The sequence below is a fragment of the Ricinus communis genome, chromosome 5 (genome assembly GCF_019578655.1).
Source record: "Ricinus communis isolate WT05 ecotype wild-type chromosome 5, ASM1957865v1, whole genome shotgun sequence".
NCBI lineage: Eukaryota > Viridiplantae > Streptophyta > Magnoliopsida > Malpighiales > Euphorbiaceae > Ricinus > Ricinus communis.
In genome coordinates this window covers 28,762,090-28,780,672 of record NC_063260.1, presented here as the reverse complement: position 1 = coordinate 28,780,672, position 18,583 = coordinate 28,762,090, and the positions used below count along the sequence as shown (strand labels likewise).

Genomic DNA, 18,583 nt, shown 5'->3' with positions numbered 1-18,583 from the left:
TTTTGTTTTATCTGTCATAGCTTGAAAAACAATATTAATTGCGCGTCTCAAACGATATTAAAATTACGTATCAAATGATTGAAGATCTTCAAAACATACCGAGGTTATTAATTCTAGATTGGTTGTGAAAGCAACTTCATGAGGTACATCGTCGGTGTTCTTAAAGCGTCCTCCCTCGCTTCCAAATGGGTACATAGTTGCTACATAAGTATAACTACCATATTGAAGATTGTTTTGTGGCGTTGTTATGTTTTGGTTTGGGCAAATTCCGGCGCCGCATGTCCGGCCAGGATTAAGACGAAGAAGGAAATGAGAATTACTGCGAGGGACCGAGTGAGAGGCATGATCGTGGAAGAGGAGATTTCAGCATTCAAAAGAAGGTTGAGATGTTTGATAAAAGAGAGCTGAGCAAATGCAGTATTTATAGGAAAAACTTACGGTTTGGTTTGGTTTGGTCCGATAATTATCCGTCAAAATAATATCAATAATCGTGGAATGATTATTGACTGATAACTAATATATAGAAAGATTTTCTCATACAATTTTTACATGTAAATAATGTTTGACATACAATTTCTATATTTATTATATTTATTTTAACTGTTAATGTATAAAATATTATTATCATGCTATTATAACTAAAGCGTTATCTTTGAATTAAACTATTATTTTTATTTTAAAAAAAATAACATATACATTATATTTTTGTCATTGTGTAAAGCCATTAGTGCAGTTTGATTCATTTAACTAAGTTAATTTTCCATTTAAATTTTATTAAAGATTTAAACAGTCAATATTTAGATGTTTAATGTTTTAAAATATTTTATGACTAATTAATTTAGTAACGTTAATGAAATTTGCACCAACCAAAGATGGAGAAAGGATGTGACAATAATTATTAGGGTTTGTATTTTTGCAAAATTTTTGTAAAACCACTTTAGAGTAAGTTTGTTTAAAATTATTGGACAGTATGACATATTGAGTGGCTGGATCCATACAATACAGCAGCCTTATTATTGAGTCGTTGGATCTATACTTAGTTTAGTAGCACTGACACTGATGTTATATATTTTTTAAATTATTAAATTTATTAGATTTAATCAAATTATTAAATAAAAATATTAATAAAATAATAAATTATTTTATTAATAATTATATTTAATATAAATATTTATAATAATAATAATAATAATAATAATACAATTAAAACAACACACCAAATTTGAATATTACAACATATAATAATAAATTATAGTCTATAATAATAATAATATATTTAAAATAGTTAAAATTAATTAAACTAACATTTATTGAACAAATGAGTAGGTAATAATTTGTACAACTTATATAAATTTAGATATTTATATAAATTTTAAATTGGCCATATATAGAAAGCAAAGCTAACAAAAGAATTACAGAAAGACAAGATACTATCAGCAATAGCTTCAATCTCCTAAAGCACTACTCACATTATTAGGAGCATCAATCACACTTTTAGAGTCCGATTCCACAATCTATTCGCTGATTTACTTATCGATAAGATGAAATGCACGGACCAAATTCCACCTTCTTGTTGTAAACATAATTAATATGCCATGGGCTCATCAATCTCAAAGTCTTTATAATTTTAAATTTATATATAAATTCATTAAAAAACACATGCAATTAATTAAAATTTTATATAAATTAATTATTTAAAATTATTTCTTTTATAATAGTGTAGTATACTATTACAATACGCTAGTGAAATTTTATATATATATATATATATATATATATTATTTATTTATTACTAAAACCATAGAATTCTGTTAAAGTGCCATTTCAATATTATATCATAGTACATTTTATTTTAATTATTAATAACTAATCATTATTTTAATTTTTATACTATATTAATTTAAATTTTAATTAATTTATATAAATTAAAATTATATAAATAAATTTTAAAATTGTTAATTAATATTAATTAAAATATGTAATAAATAAAGATAAAATATTTTATAAGTTGATAACTAAAATTATATATAGTTAACAATGCAATTATATTAATAAATTTTTAAAAATTAAAATAATATTTAATTATTATATATTCATAAGAAACCATACCTTTCTAACATAACAATTTTATTTATATTAATTTATATTATCGTGTTATATATATAAATATTTTTTTATTTTAATATTAAATAATTGATAAATATTAAATTATATAAAATTCATAATATATTAATCACTGATTAATTTAATTTTTAGGAGAAATACCCTTAGGGTAATAAAATCTTTTACCTTGAGATAATAGAATGAATAAAAAATATAACATAGATGAATCACCATTTTGTCCATAATACAAAAATATATTCTCATGGTTTAGAAGAGTAGGGAAATGTTTGGCATTTTATTGGCGAGTGGATTTCTTCACTTCTTTCGGACCCAATCAGTAATTGTTTTTCCCTTCCTCAAATAAAAAAGAAAAGGAAAAAAGAAAAGAAAAGAAAAGTTTTTCCCCTTCCAATAATGGGCAGAAACCCACTGACTGCAGAACTCCAATCTCCATTAACTCCCAAGCAAAACATAATATAATAAAGATGAAGCTCTCAATCAGGCTTCAAGATGAGAACAACTGCAATTCAAACCCTCTCCTGAAAGCCAAACTACCAATTTCAATACTCAATCAGCCTTTCACTTCTACCTTCACTGCTGCTACAAACTCCTTCTCAGACCTTTCCTTCTCTCTCTCCACTAATTTTCTTTCTGGTCCTTCCCTCAAACTTACCTTCGCTCCTCCATCAACCAATACCGCCACTACTATCACTCCCTCTTCTCCATTCTCTCTGTCTCTCAGATCAGGCTTAGGCCTTTTTGGGTCTCCTCAAAACTCACCTTTAGTTTTCTCTGCTAATTTCTCTCTCTCTAACGCAAGTCCCAGTGTCGTCATCCCTACATTCTCTCTTCACTTTAAGCCTCAACTTGGCCATTTCTCCCTTCACAAAAGAACTTCCCCCTCTTCAAACCCTAACCCTCGTACCCATTTCGTCACTGGGTTCAATTTGGATTCTGGGTCACCTTCAAAGTCTGAGTTTGGAAATAGGTTTGCCCCAGACGGACCATTGGGTTGGCAGGAAGTAAAATTGGAGCCATTTACTGGTAAAGAGAAGCAAGGGTTTGCAACTGCTAACCCTAGTGATACTAATGAAGTTTATTCTCATAATAGTGGAATCGAAATTTTTCCAGAGAGGCAATTGGTATGGGGAGATAGAAAGAAAAGTGTTTTGGGAGCAGTTGCTGTTAAGGCAAGGACAGTGTTGCCATTAAGCAAAAGGTTACAGGTGAATTTAAGGTGGGGTGTGAATTTGCCAGGTAATTTGGGTATAAAGATGCCTTATTTGACTGTGAATAAGATTGGTATAGAAAGAATTGAGGAGGTGAAAGAAATAAAAGAAAAGAGCAATGAGAATAATTCGGGCGATTTGGAGTTGTTGAAGGGAATGTGCTTTTGGATGAGAAGAGATTTGGAGATAATAGAGAAGGATAATAGGGATATGAAGCAGTGTCTGGAGGATATGAAATTAGGAGTTTCCGTCAGGAATCTGCATGGGAATAGTACTGGTGTTGGGAAGAACGTGGTGCCGGCTTCCAGTTATAAATTGGAGGATTTTGAGCACCGGTGGAACAAAAAGAATGATGGAGGAAATGGGCAAACAGAATGGAAGAAGCCTGCAAATCTAGTAACTGATTTGGAAAGCGAGTTGCAAAGGGCTATCAAAGCCGCTGCTTCTTGAAAAGGTTGGAAATGTCTGCAATGCATTTTTTGCTTGTTTAGCATCTGTATAGCAGTAGACTTTCAGTTTAGGTGAAACCATTCCGCACGCTTAACACTGGGAAGACAGAAATAAGAATAAGTAGCATGTCAAGCTTGATTAAAGTAGTATAGGCTTGGTTAGAAAGTATTGTCATTAATGTTTGAGAATTTCGTTGGAATATAAGCAAGTATAATTGCATTGTTTCCAAAGCTATTTATCCTTTTTCTTTATTGAATTTTTAGATATCCGAGTTGGGTACTTCGAATGAGGTCCAAGTTTAGTTGATTTTGGATGGGATCATCAGTATGACAGTCCAGAGGATAAACCTGATGTTTGTTCTGTTAACTAAGATACCGAACTTTTATTGGCTTAAGTTGAGATTTGGGGAGACTAGTTTTATCAAAGAAAAAGTGAACATGAAAGATGCTGACTAAGAGTTGGTATAAATGGGAAATTTCTTTTTTACTTAGGCTTGATTTTTGATGTTTCTGATGCATGCTTAGTGTTAAGTTGCTTCCAAGAACTCAGCCTTGTTATATGAAACTTTATGGTCAAAGCAGAATTTAAAGGTCCTCCAGACTTTACTGAACTAATTCAATTGTCTTTCTCCTTCTCCTAGCACATGTCAGTATCGGTATGCTAGAAAGTAAAGGGTAACCATGGCGTGAAGTAGGAAGGAAATCCTAGTTTTGCCATATCTGCTCCATCCTTTGCTTAAGGGTAGTCACATGCTGCAGAGACAGTATTACGAAAGATAAACTGGAGTCAGGTTTTCCCTAAATCCAGAGAATAAAAATTCTTTTTGCAAGTCGGAGGTCATGTTTGGCTGTTGCAGGGGCTTACAAGTCGCACAAAAACAAACTATATCGAGTCTTCAAATGTCTTGTGTTGATTGAGCTGCCATAGACAGGTTCTTAATTTTATCTAGTTTGTGCAGGTCAATCCAACAATTAGATTTTCTCTTAGAATAGCTGTAAATATCTGCATATAGCAGTTTCGCCACCTTGCTACATCTAGTAGTGAAGACAACATTAATATGATATGTAATTTAAGCGCCATTTTTGTTTTGTGTTGTCTTTTTGTTAATTTTCTCTCTCTTCTTTTCTTTTGAATGTAGTTTTCTAGAAACAAGTGATAGCTTTATTGTCGATTCATTCTTCTATGCGGTGCTTGCCTGACTAGAACTAAATCAACATTTTCAAGCTTATTTGTTTGCTTGAACATTCCTTCACTCTTTTATGTACCCGACCAGAACTATACCAATAATTTTTTGAAGGTTTAAATTTCTAGACCTTGATGTGTAGAAGAATTGAAAGTACGCACTTGTGTGCGATCAACATTAGTCTTCTTGGGTCATAAATATTTTCTGATATCTGTATGTATCAGTTTAGCCACCTCGCCACATCTGGAAGTGGCGGCAGCATTGATATGAGATTCTGTAATTGTTTTGTTTTCTGTCTTTGTTTTTTCTCTTTTGAAAGGTACCAATTCTTCATTCATACATGTAGTTGTTGCTCGACCAGAACTAGATTAACATTTTAAGGTATAAATTTCTGAACTCAATATTGACAAGATTTGCAGTGTGCAAAATATCTGTGCTATCAACAACACTATTCTTCTTAGGTCATAAAACTTTTTATACTGTTTTTTCTAGCTCTAATGCAAATAGTTATGTTGGAAGCTTCTTTTTAATTCATGTACACTTAAAAACCAGTGCATTGCAGAATGCAAATGGCTTCATCTTTAATTATGAGGTTAATCAACTTGAGTTTGGGTGAGCCACCATGCTCATTTACGGCTAAAGGAACTTAATACAGCCTAATTTTTGTTAGTGATTATAAGTTATAATTAAGATTGTTTATCAATTTGTTAAGAAAGTCATTATAAGAAGTATAACATGAGAAATCTTTTCTTTAGAAAATGATAAGCTGCCTTATTTGAAGATTGAAGAGGCAAAAGAAATTAAAGAAAAAGAGCAATGAGAGACTAATCCAGAATTGCTAATGATTCCTCCATTTGCCAATATTTTTCTTTTAATTTTGAAACACATATTAAACTTTACTTTTTCCAGGAAGAGTCCGAGTCTTAGGCACCTACAGGCTGGATGGATTAATTATTTTCCTTTTTGTAAAAAAAATAAAATATACCAGAAATTTTATATAGCAAATTTTTAAACTCCGAAAATTTCATTTTTTTTTTAAATAATGTCATGTCAACAATTTTAGCATATAGCAAGTTATTAATTTACTTTATATCAAGAATAAAAATTACAAAAAATAAAAAATAAAATTCTTTTATTTTTATTCTATTAGTGTTACTGCATTATCTATAAATACATAATATTATTTTCCATCTTTTTCATTCTAAATTGATTAAACAATTTCGATTATAATATACATATTGTGTAACTATATCTAAGTATGAACTTGATTCGTATATTATATAAGTAGAGTTTCTAACCAAACCAACTATTTACTACTGGATGTTTTGTAATCTCAAATCAATGCAAAATAAAATAATAACAAAAGTATAAAATTAAAACATTCTTAAATATTATTTAAATATCATTGCAAATAATAATAATCAATTCTAAAATTATTCAATACTGTTGATATATGTGAAAAATCAAATCAGTACACTAAATTAGTATATGATATAATAGTATAATAAATATTTTTTATTATATACGAATCTATCTATAATATATATAAAGAAAGCAAGTTTTTCTATAACCCTTTATGTGAGATAATTTTGTAAAGTTATGTTATATTATTTTTTAATAAAAAATAACACAATGACATATATTATAAAAGTGTTAATTATAATATTTAAATCTAATTTTAAATCTAATAATAAATATAATCTGATTTTAGTAATAATAAAAAATATAAATAATAAAAGATCTAATAATCTAATTTTTTAAATAATTATTATATATGCATATGGGAATTCATTAATATAATAAAATATATACAAAATTAGAGTTTTTCTTATGTTTATTATCTTAGAATATAATAGATAAAAAATATTCACAAAATTATATTATACAATTTTTATAAATTACTAAGATAGATGTTAATAAAAATATTATAAAATTAAAGATAAATTTATATTTTATCAAATATTATTATAAATTAAAATATTATAATAAAAAATAAAAATTTTAAATAAAAAATAAAAAGAAATTATACAATAACTTTAGCAAATTGCTAGTTTTATAATATCAATTCACATGCCAACGGAACTAGTAAATAGTTTGTTATCCATTTAAGGCATACTGCTTGCTTACACTGAAACGATAATATTGTTTTTCCAAATCTTATTAGTATTTTTTGAATGTTACCTGAACAGTTTTCGAGGAATTGGGAGGCGTCAGGACAATGACATTATTGTGCCTCTCCTGTCGTAAAATTTGAGTCTCAAAATTCACCCATTCCCTACCTTCCACGCGTCATTATCAGGAGCGTCCACATCAACCAGCGTTTCCCCTCCAACACAGCCCAAAACTCGAAAAACAGCTCAATCATCACATCATTTCCTTGTTTGTTTTTCTCTCTCTATCTCTAAACATTTTCTTTTTCCTTTTTTTTTCTTCTTTTTTAACCTAATATTAAAATCCCTTGCTTTTCTTGATCCCCGTTCTCAAAACGCCCTGCTTTCCATTCCTTTCTCCCGTCGATTTTCTCGAGAAAGTGTTTGGGAGGAGGGGGAATTGGGATTGATATTATAAAATAATAATCATTCCATATTATAAATAATTAAATAAATAGAAATGAGTTTTCAAGATCTGGAGGCCGGACGTCCGTTTGCGGGTTCGAAGATCAACGGCAAGAAAGACGCCACGCAAGGTGTAGTATCTGGAATCTTCCAGATAACAACTTCCGTTTCCACGTTTCAACGTCTCGTTAATACCCTTGGTACTCCTAAGGACACCCCTGAGCTCCGTGAGAAGCTGTGAGTTTTATTTTGTTTATTTGTTTGTTCCTCTTCTTAATTGTTTTATTACGTTTCAATTGAATCATGGTCAATCATCGCTTTTTGTGATTAGTCTGCCTTCTCTTCCTTTTTGCTTTTTAATTTTTTCGCTGAATCCAATTTGTGTGTAGTTAAATTTTAGATTGACTAACTGATTAGAGAGCATGGAGGGTTTGTCTTAGATGTGGTTTATAAGCGTTTGAAATCTACGTTGAGATTCTTCGTGTTTATACTTTGTCGAAAAAGAAAAAAGATTAGACCGAATAGCCAACTATTGCCTAGTTGTCTAGTTCAGTGTAGTTTTTTAAATTGAAGTTCGGGGGATTTGAATTGGAGGTAAGAAATTATTTTGGGCGGCTCGCTCACTCCCCGCGCCACCCCTCCCAAACCGAAAAAGGAAAAAGAGAAAGAAGAAACCCTCCCCAATCCGCTCGCCTCTTTCCTCCAGTGAATTAGTCCTGTGAATGTGCATACTGGGTGGTCCTTGGACTGACTTCTTTCTTGCATGGCAGGCACAAGACAAGGCTGCATATTGGGCAGTTGGTGAAGGATACTTCAGCAAAACTTAAACAAGCAAGTGAAACAGATCATCATGCAGGAGTTAGTGTAAGTTTGACCTTTGTCATTTACCATTCATTTAGTTGACTAATTTTATAGTAGCCTGTTTAAGAAATGATGCATAATTTTTGTTGGATTGCTTACTTTCATGTCATGGGAGGTACTTTTTTAGCATTACTGTAATAGATACTCCTCTTCCTTCTTATGATTTCAGCAAAGCAAAAAGATTGCTGATGCTAAACTTGCAAAAGATTTTCAAGCGGTTTTGAAAGAATTTCAAAAGGCGCAACGGCTTGCAGCTGAGAGAGAAACAGCATATACCCCTTTTGTTCCCCAGGCAGTCCTTCCCTCGAGGTGATTATTTAGGACTTGAAATTATATTCTACATTTGAGAGTCACAGTTACATGTTGATGAAAGGGAATGGTTTATCATTCATCATAACTGCAGAAACATAGGATAATACTGCCTAGTTCATGTGGGAGGCATATGTATTTCTGATATGATCAGCGGCTACTCAATAATATAAAAACTATTAGTTGGGGATCATATAAACTATAGAAAAGATTAAATTATAAATGACATGCCCCATATTCTATTGAGTAAAATAAGATATGTTATTGGATCGGGATATAATATGATAAATATAGGTAGTTTAGTACTATATAATCATGTTTAGAAGTGTCATATATCTATACCATGATTGTTGGCCACCCGCTTTCGCTGTACAGAAATTTCATTGACATCTGTACATTTGTACATATTATAGTTCCTTGGAAAAATTTATTCTTCGTCAATGTTTGGCTAACTTATATGTTTGTTTATGATATATGCAGCTATACAGCCAGTGAGATAGACATAAATTCTGATAAGAGTCCAGAGCAGCGTGCTCTTCTTGTGGAATCAAGAAGGTGATTTCTGCTTACTGACTTATCGTTATACAGCGTTCTTTTCTATTTAATTCTTTGCCCATAGTTTAATCGTATTATCGACTGTTTATATGAGTATATAGTCTAACTGCCTAAATATGTAAAGAATTCTTTGTTCATGGTTTAAGAATTTCTCAAGACCTTGGTGAGACCATGTATGTAAAGATTTTTATACTCAAATATGAATTTGAATACTGAGAGGTTCCTTTTATGATTGGTAAATGGGTTCAGACAGGTTTAGGATTAAGCATCAATCACATTTCTTATGGGAGAATTGTTTTTGGTTGAAAACATAGAAACATGCTCTTGCAGTTCAAGGGTATGGTGCATACATTTTTAATCCTAGGGCTTGCATAATGAGAAACCTCATGCACTGGGACATGCTATGTGCTTTTTGAAAGAAGGGTTAGGAGTTGCATCAGTTCGGTAGTTTGATTGGAATACTATGATTGCAACCATCTTACCTTCTTTTTTTTTGAATGAGAACTGAGCTTATCAGTTGCATGAATGACTACTTAGCTTTGTGTGAACTTTTGCTGCAGACAGGAGGTCTTATTATTGGATAATGAGATTGCTTTTAATGAGGCAATCATTGATGAACGAGAGCAGGGAATACAAGAAATTCACCAGCAAATCGGTGAGGTGAATGAGATTTTCAAAGATCTTGCTGTCCTCGTTCATGAGCAAGGAGCAATGATTGGTAATACTTTTCTCTTCTTTATGGAGGTTTATGTTTTCTCTCACAATTCCCTCCCCCTAACCTTCTTCCCTTTTTTTTTGCATTTACTGCAGATGATATTGGCTCCCATATTGAAAATGCCCAAGCTGCAACTGCACAGGGCAAAACACACCTTGTGAAAGCAGCAAAGACCCAAAGATCTAATTCGTCTCTGGTAATTTGGGGCACCTTTTTTTTATTTTTCATTTTATATTTGCTTCTATTTTTTGTTTTATGAATTCATGGTGTGGGACAGGTTTAGGTTAAGTTGGTCTACGGGTAAATTTGCGGAAAATAGAGAAGTTAAAGGCTGAAATCTGATACATAGATCAGGATATCAGATCTATATTTTAACTAGCAAAGAAAAGATAGAAAAACTTCTAAGGATCACATCTAGAAGCTTTTCAGAATCACACCCAACAAATATTTTCATCGGATCACACAGACGGAAGAATTGAATCACACAATTCAAGCTAGCAACATACTGTAATTTTTATTGAACTAAAATCTGAACCCTCTACTCTTACAAGCCTAGGTATATGTAGACTAAACTAATTCTAAAACCACTTGCATTAGGAATCTTAACCTAATACTAACTAGGAAATAGCGATCTTACAGATAAGGTAAACACTATAATTAATTTTAACCACCGATGTACCCTTTGGGTATTGAAATTGTAAATATTAGACCAAAATTCTGAACATCTTTGTTTTTGTTGATGTTTTTCTTGTCTGCATCAATTCAAAGCTTTAGTTACTGGCGTTCTTTCATCTTTTGATCATAGGTTAACCAATCATTGAGCACACTCTAAAATTGGCTGAAAAGTGGCTTGGTATCCTAAGCCATTATAACTTTTCCAAGAGGAATTGCATTTTCATTTCATATTTTGTGAATAATTGGTATATCATCCTTCTTTATCATCATTGGCCTTTATGCTGGCGGTCATCCTGCAATTTCATGGATTACATATTTATGTTTCTAATTTAGCTTTTAATATTGCCAATGCAGTCCTGCTTGTTGTTGGTGATTTTCGGAATTGTGCTTCTCATTGTTATTGTAGTACTTGCAGCATAAGTTCAAGGTTATCTTGATTCAATTATTAACCATTTCCAAGAGCTAGTGGGGGAACAAGATAGGGATCTATTTACTAGTTAATTTAGTTAATGGTCTTCCAAGAGGATATGTGACTTGCTGGTGTGTCTCACTGCTGATCAGAGGGTGGTATATGTATATTGTTTGGTATTTGAATAGGATGACGTTCAGTTATTATATTTTGCTGGTATGTATTTCGCTGTCTGGGTTTTTGAGGGTGTTGTGTAATTGTTCTTTTTCTGTTTCTTATAGTAATAAGTTATTAATTCCTTGGTTTGTCATCTGTCTTCTTTTTTTAAAAAACTTGGTTATTTGGAAGCTCTCCTTCCTGATTTGCTTGGTTCTTGTGTGCTAACTAGGGCTGATGACCCAGGTAAATATAAAACTAATACAAGATTAAGCCAGGGGTTTGAGGCATATTCATTTACGAATTGGGAAAGATAGGTTTAAATGGGTTAACTAGCTTAACTCGCGAGTTATTCCCATGAATTTATAAGTTGGATTAATAGAAAATAAATGATATCAATGAACACATTCAAATCTCTCTCTCTCTCTCTCTCTCTCTCTCTCCATATATATTATAATTTTAGCAATTATAAAATTCATTTATACATTATTCAAAATTGAATTATTTTATATTTAAAAATGTATCTTTTAGAGTATAATTAATTAGTTTTTTTTTTAAAAATATCTTTATTAAATGAGCTATAAAGATATCGAACCTGCATCCAGTTTGCCCCTGTTGTTTGTAGATTTGCAGTCCTGCATGAAAAAGCTTTTTCACAAGCTCAAACTTCTATGGATACATTTGCAGTTGTTTCTCGGACTCCCACTGGGCACACTAGTCCAGAACTGTAGTTGTTACATTAGTACTGTCCTAACTCCTAGTGCAATGATTGCGTATGCCTTCGGAAGAAAATATCTCGAACGTGTGGTACGATCAAGTGTTGATGATTACAAGGAGGAAAGGAAGCGACTGTAGTGCAAGGAGATAGTTTCTTGCTCAATATATTTTCCCCTAAAAATAAGGCTAATATGAATGTTTTTGCAGAGTTAATACCCGAAGAAAGCAAGGATGTCATTTCATAACAATTACAAGACAAGAGTTGATACAGTTACTGTCTTAATTTTATATAATTAGTGCAGTAACACAGAAGTACACATTTCTAGAAGCTATTTGCTCTCTTATTGTTTGAGCAAAAGCGAACTCTAGTTGGATTGCTAAATTGTGATATAAATGGATTTATGCATTCTCCAGGGCATAATATCATGTGATTAAATAATTCTTTTGTTGTTATCAAAATATTCAGAAGGAATGTGAGCTCAATGTAAACTAACATGCACGCTCTCTTTTAATTTCTGAACCCAAAGTACTCTCATATCCATTTTACGGTCTAAGGAAGGGTGTCATGTCATTCTGGGGATGCACTGCTCTCTCTCTCTCTCTTGAAGTTTGCAACAGGATCTTTAATATTGACGCACAACTATTTGGGTATAATGTTATTCTTTTCTTTTAATTAAGATTCGGGAGTGGCTAAGGTACAAGTGATGTGCAATTTTTATTTTTCTATCCTTTCTGTTTGTCTCGCTCTTAATTGAAGGGTTGGCTTCAATTAATGGGCTAGATACCGACCACCACAAACGGTGATTGTGAAGTGGTTGATGTGCAGAGCTGCAGGATGCAAAAGTTTTTCTTGGATCCAAGGAATGGACTAACTATGTATAGAATGTCTCCGTACCAGAAAGTTTCCGTTCTAGGAACAGTAGAAAAGAGCACTAAATTTGTATTTCATCAAGTGCTTAATTATTAATCAAATTTTAAACTTTACATTTTTGAGTAATTTTATTCAATTATTTAAATTTTTTAAAATAAATACGCATATTTTTAATTTATTTTCAAAAATAACACTTTGGTGCTTCATACAAATGGAAACGAGATATTGGTTTTTGGCTCAATTAGATGGACAGTAAATTAGTTTCTTTCAAAATTTTTACTTTGAACACTGACGCCCTTGGGACTCGGAGGAGTTCAGTAGTAATTATGAGCTTTCCTCAAGGACCAAACAAAAATCAGGCGTACCCAAATTAGAAAGTATAACGATTTTATGCGTGTCCTTGCAATTGCAACTCCAAGAAGTTGAGGAGACAACTCATATTTCCCGCGTCCAGAAAGGAAAATTAGGGAAAGGGCAAAATAGAGATGAACAGTACATCACCAGCTCATTCATCAGTCTCAACAACTGCTATCGTTGGAGGAGGCAGCGTTACAAATCCCTCGTTCGATGAATTTCAATTCCCTTCCGATCTCATTTCCATCCATGACCGCAAGGAAGAGGCCTTTCTTGGTTTGTTTCTTTCTTCTCCCTTTCTTCTTCTTCTCATGTAAATTTACACTAATTGTTTTGATTTTAGCTTTCTTGGGTTCTACCTTTTTTTTGTTAAAATTGTGAATCGCACTTTATTTTTGTGGATTCGGATATTTTTCATCTTTGTCGTTAACCCTTATTGATGGGTTTTTGCTATTTTATGCAATGCACTAGTTTTTTGATTTGGGAAAATGTAGGGTTAGTTTAAAGAACACAAATTCGAATAATGGTCTAATATGCACTTTGTGTTCCTCTGCTAAATTTTCTTTTTTCTCTAAAAGAAAATATTCAACTTTTGGTCCTCTGTTGAATTTCTTTATGCTTCTGAACCATTGATCAAACTTGTATGGGGATTTCCTTTTTGGGTTTTCTGTAGATGCTCTTGAGTTTGGCTTGCTGGTATTTATGAGCCTGTGAGGGTTTATTACATTTGTTACCTTAGCCTCTTTTCACTTGCTAAGAATACAACAGAAAAAAAGAGAAATAGATGAGCTTTAAGTTTTACTCGCTCTGCTTTCCTAGAAAACGTACTTTAATAGAGAGTGTGGGAATATGAATAGGAAAGATTAATTCGTAAATAGAGGCCCTAAAACTGAATTAGCGACTATTATATCTATACATTCTCATTTATAAAGCAAGTAGAGATTTATGGTGTTCTTGGAACTTTGATTGTTTTCTGCCTTGCAGTTTTGAAAGCTGATCTAATGGCTACACTTAACAAAGAGGTTAAATCCTTGGATGAAGATAACTGGAAATTTGAAGGACCTCGTTCATGTATCCACCTTATATCAAGGCCAGGTTATTGCTTCAATCCATTTAATACTCCTTTCCTTTTAACACTTCGTACATTATCCATATTACTGAGCAAACAGGTATATGTTATAGTGTTTCAATTCGTAATCTGGTCTTTTAGGGGAATGTTTCTTCTCTTTCCAAGTGACACTGATACCAGTTGCCTTAAATTTAGTTAAAGGTATTGACAGAAAAGTAATACCTCTTAATTAAGATTATGGTGGCATTAGATCTTGGGTCAGTTTTCAAGTTCTCATGACTTAGGAAACCAACTTAAGTAATAAATTATGTATCTGTAAGAAGAAAAGAGGGTAAGTCAAAAGGAAGAAAGAGTTTATGAATAAAGCTCACTTTTTTTTTATTTCCTTTATCATAATGAATTCTCTCGTACCATATCATCACATGCTATGATTTTTAGACAGAGAGATAACTATCATTTTATAATACAGACACATTATGCTGAACACATGGATGGTACCAGGGGTGTAAACCTCTCTTTTAGATGGACCAATGGCTGTACATGGTATCTTCTTTCATTTTGTCATTTCAACAAAGACGAATGTATTTAAGTGAGTGTATCGCACTTATTTAAGGTGTCACTATTCCCCATTAAACTTTTCAAGAACAAGAATGGCCATCATACCTAAATTGCCACATACTTTGCATGAATTCTAGCTTCTGTTGTAAGTTATATTCTCTTGGCATGGTAAAAGATCATCATGCCTAGTATCTCCCTCTTAAAAGTATTGTTGCTTCGGATGCAGTTGCATGTTGTTCTCATGTGGATTTCATAAGAAGTCTGGATGGATTGAAGAGCACATTCACAGTGACAACCATTAAAATCTTTTTGTATTATTCTTGTTAGTTGTTGCACGTGTCTATATGGCATGCATGCAGGTCTGTGCATGTTTGATCAAGCTTTTTTTTAGTTCCTCACCTGTTCTAGGTCATGGGGTCCTGCTTTTTCTGTGACCTACTGGTCCAACTGTGTGAAGCTTTTATCTTTAAAAATCCCTGCAACCACTTTTTTTTTTTTTGTTTATATGTAAAACTCTTCTGTTAATTTCAGGTGGATTTCCTAACAAGAAGATGGAAATAACAAAGAGTAGGAACTTGGTGCAACCAAAAAATAATTCAAATTCTTCAGACAGGTCATGTCTTTCTTCTGTTGACTACTGAGGAATCTGTTCATTGGTTGCTGATAAATTTAAAGGTGCTCTATTGCTGAACTTGAAAATGAGTAGAATATAGTTGCTAGGTTCTAAAGGCGTGGAATGTGTTACTTAAACAAGACATAAAACATTTTATCCTTTCAATTGGAATTAAACAATTTTGTAATTTCAACAAGCAAGATATATGGAATCCCATTCAAAGTCACTTGCACGAATGGCATCTTTCTGATGATCCCTAGGAAATGGAGACCACTTTTATGGTATGAAATATACACTATATAACAGAGTGGAAAGACAGAGTATGGTTTCACACTGCATATGTGGCTGGGTTTTGAACCTTCCTTCTCTCTGTCTACAGAAGATTACTTTTTACCCTTTCTTTCAAGTTTTAAATGTTACATTTATTTGATGCTACTTGGAAATGGGGAAAAATAAAAAACAGAAAAAAAAGGTGTCTGGAACTTTTTCTAGGCAGTTTATATTGCACAAATTTGATGAAGTGCAAATCGTGAGTGAGTTAATGGAACATAATACTTGCACATGTCTTTGCATCAATCTGGCAGTCCAATCATGCCAGGAATTTATTAGTGTGGAGCTTTGAAAATTTCTACTGCTGTTCAATAAATGCTAAACTTCTATTCATGGAATCCTATTTTAGTAACATAAACATCAGAGTTTATGAAGTGTGAATTGATTTAGACATTAATTATACATGTACTGCCTTGTTGGCTCATATTGTGAATGGAATAGTACTCTGCCCACTTATAACTTTTGCCGATTAAAATGGTCATGAGAGAATGTGTTTAGGGGTTGATAGGATTACTGGGAAAGCTCCTTGGACTAGCCTTGTTTTGATGGTTTTAGCAACTCTTTGACGTAGATAGTCCTTATATGTTTGCCATTTCATTCTGAAGATTGATGTTTTGTCCTCTTATATTCCTTCATAAAAAGAGTGAATGTTTTGCAATTATCTCACTGAACTCTGAATGATTCTGTTTCTAATTGGACTGCCTCCAGCATTTTGCCATCGCTTTGGTGGATCACCATATGCAAATTTTGATTTTCATGACATTGGTTGATAGCTTCAAGAACTTTCTGCTGGGAAAGCACATGATATCAGGAAGTTGTCCAGGGAAAATATTATTGGCCACTGTAGGGTAATTGCAGCTATTCATTTATAATATTCACTACTGTGCTTTTGAAGGAACAAATTTTCTGTTTAGACATAATCATTTTAGGTTCGGCATGAAGGGGAAACTTCTGGAATGTGTTGGCGCAGTTGAACAGATGAAGCGAGCCATTTATCCACCTATTGAATTTTTGGGTGTTTCTAAGTTTTCTCGAGACTAATTTCTTAGTTCTTGTTGAACCTGAGTTAATATCGATGACTCCTCACATATGAGTTTTTGTGAACCTGAATTAATATCCATGACTCATCACAGACGAGTTTTTGTGAACCTCACTTCCTTCAAACTGCCAAAAGTATGTGTGCTTTGTCCTCTTATCTATCTCCCAGTTCAGAAAGCAATTACTTTTTTTGGTGCTCTTTGCTATTCTGGCTCAGATTTCGCCGCCTAAGAGGAAAGTGACGGAGAAATCTAGAAAGGTATTGGAGGTTCAAAATTAATCGGAAAGCCTGTGTTGTTTCAGAAATAAGAAGTATATGTATAGTTTTTTTTTTTTTACTCATTTCTTTCCCTCACTTCTCATGTTTGGTTTAATGGTTTCTAGGTGATTATGGCGATCTCATAATCAGTACCACTATCACCACCAAAATTTGCTTGGTACTCCCAACTGGCTCCATGCACTCCCCAAAAAAAGACTGATCCGTTGCATTGCATTAGTTTTAACACGAGCAAATATACTTATTAGTAAAGCAAAATTGATTCTATTATCAAGGCGGAAAAGAGACTAGGAAATTGTAAGGACAAGAGCGAAAGTTTAAGCCTGCAAATCAAGACCAGGCAGCCCTTGATCGCAACAAATCTTATTTACAAAAGGGTGATCTAGAAGCTCATCAACCGTCCCTCTCTTGTTCCAGTCTTTCTCCAGGCACCTCTGTAAAAAGCTCTGCAATTCTGGTGATGCATTCGCTGGAAAATCTAGTCTCTTTCCAGAGCATATTGCACACACCAGTGCCGCCCAATCTGGTTTTTCTCCGGAACCAATCAATGGATAATGACCGACGAGGCACTCTAAAACTACCACCCCAAGTGACCAAACGTCACCAGAGTATCCATCTGCATTATCTCCATCCCATCCTTCAGGGCTCATGTATGCACGTGTGCCTCATGATCATCGTGTTTGCCTACCACAACCCGACTCGCCCCAAAATCTGCAATTTTCACATCCCCTTCAGCGTTAGTTAGTAGGTTAGATGGCTTTATGTCTCCATGTACTATCTGAACTCTCTGCAGATACTGCAAGCCATGCAACACACGCCATGCCACACCAGAAATAACATTCTCAGGCAATCTTTTAATTCCAATCAAAACATCATTCAATGATCCTCTTTCCATGTGTTCCATTGCAAAGCACAGGTAACTCTCGCTGTTGAAGACTGCATAGCATCGAACAATATAAGGTGAATCCACGCGTTTAAGAATCTGTGCCTCCTGGGCAGCCTGTCGGCAAATGGTGGCTGTGTCATTATCAAAACGGAGGACTTTCAAAGCAAAGATGGAGCCGGTAGGCCTGTGTCGTACTTTGTAAACAATTCCACCATTACCACGGCCAAGAGTCGTCAGTCTTTCAAGATCAGAGAGGCTGTCGATGGCCCGGTGAGGATGGTGGTACTGGTGGCAGCGGGAGGTGGTGGGTATGAATATGGTGGAAGAGAGCAGCTGGTGATGGTGGAGGTACGGATATGTTTAGCGGTTGTTGATGCCTTCTTTCTCTAACCAATGTCATTTACAGAATCTTCCGTAGACACTTGAATATTAATTATATGTATATGTTCAAGCTCGAACGATTGTGTTTCTGTTGGATTATAAATACAGTATCATTGCAGAAACAAGAAAATTAAAACAGGAGAAAGTGTAAATATAGCAAAACTAAAGAAACGTAATCAATCTGAAGGTTTTGTAGAATTATTATGTATAAGGAAAGAACACGTGCATGCATGGGCTTGAAAGAAGTGACAACTAACAAGTGGCCGTGACAATCCCAAAATTCACAGGC

General features: G+C 33.4%; 4 protein-coding genes across 7 annotated transcripts; 3 read left to right on the top strand and 1 right to left on the bottom strand.

Annotated features, from left to right (window-relative positions):
- The first annotated feature begins 2,431 nt into the window (after window positions 1-2,431).
- Window positions 2,432-4,870, top strand: LOC8289063. 2 transcript variants are annotated; one of them, XM_015724475.3, is made up of 2 exons: window positions 2,432-3,786; window positions 4,433-4,870. In XM_015724475.3, the coding sequence occupies exon 1, from the start codon at window positions 2,589-2,591 to the stop codon at window positions 3,780-3,782; it is 1,194 nt and encodes a 397-aa protein (XP_015579961.2). In that variant the 5' UTR covers window positions 2,432-2,588; the 3' UTR covers window positions 3,783-3,786; window positions 4,433-4,870. The 2 variants fall into 2 exon arrangements, with proteins under 2 accessions (XP_015579961.2, XP_002527644.2); XM_002527598.4 differs by having other exon boundaries at window positions 2,434-3,786; window positions 4,423-4,870.
- A 2,466-nt stretch (window positions 4,871-7,336) lies between these two features.
- LOC8289064 (syntaxin-22) lies at window positions 7,337-12,356 on the top strand. 2 transcript variants are annotated; one of them, XM_015724473.3, is made up of 7 exons: window positions 7,337-7,757; window positions 8,291-8,384; window positions 8,551-8,690; window positions 9,171-9,245; window positions 9,806-9,963; window positions 10,056-10,156; window positions 12,125-12,356. In XM_015724473.3, the coding sequence occupies exons 1-7, from the start codon at window positions 7,576-7,578 to the stop codon at window positions 12,128-12,130; spliced, it is 756 nt and encodes a 251-aa protein (XP_015579959.1). In that variant the 5' UTR covers window positions 7,337-7,575; the 3' UTR covers window positions 12,131-12,356. The 2 variants fall into 2 exon arrangements, with proteins under 2 accessions (XP_015579959.1, XP_002527645.1); XM_002527599.4 differs by lacking the exon at window positions 12,125-12,356 and adding an exon at window positions 10,990-11,354 and having other exon boundaries at window positions 7,338-7,757.
- Window positions 12,357-13,054: 698 nt separating this feature from the next.
- On the top strand, window positions 13,055-16,860 carry LOC8289065 (protein SAMBA). 2 transcript variants are annotated; one of them, XM_015724470.3, is made up of 4 exons: window positions 13,055-13,418; window positions 14,127-14,237; window positions 15,301-15,382; window positions 16,421-16,860. In XM_015724470.3, exons 1-4 carry the CDS (start codon window positions 13,274-13,276, stop codon window positions 16,461-16,463), a joined length of 381 nt encoding a protein of 126 aa, XP_015579956.2. In that variant the 5' UTR covers window positions 13,055-13,273; the 3' UTR covers window positions 16,464-16,860. The 2 variants fall into 2 exon arrangements, with proteins under 2 accessions (XP_015579956.2, XP_002527646.2); XM_002527600.4 differs by having other exon boundaries at window positions 13,069-13,418; window positions 15,301-15,444.
- Window positions 16,861-17,198: 338 nt separating this feature from the next.
- LOC8289066 (mitogen-activated protein kinase kinase 10) lies at window positions 17,199-18,469 on the bottom strand. Its single transcript, XM_015724469.3, is given in 3 exon segments — window positions 17,199-17,700; window positions 17,703-18,256; window positions 18,258-18,469. Coding segments are annotated over 3 exon segments (966 nt in total). The 5' UTR covers window positions 18,314-18,469; the 3' UTR covers window positions 17,199-17,344.
- Window positions 18,470-18,583: the final 114 nt, after the last annotated feature.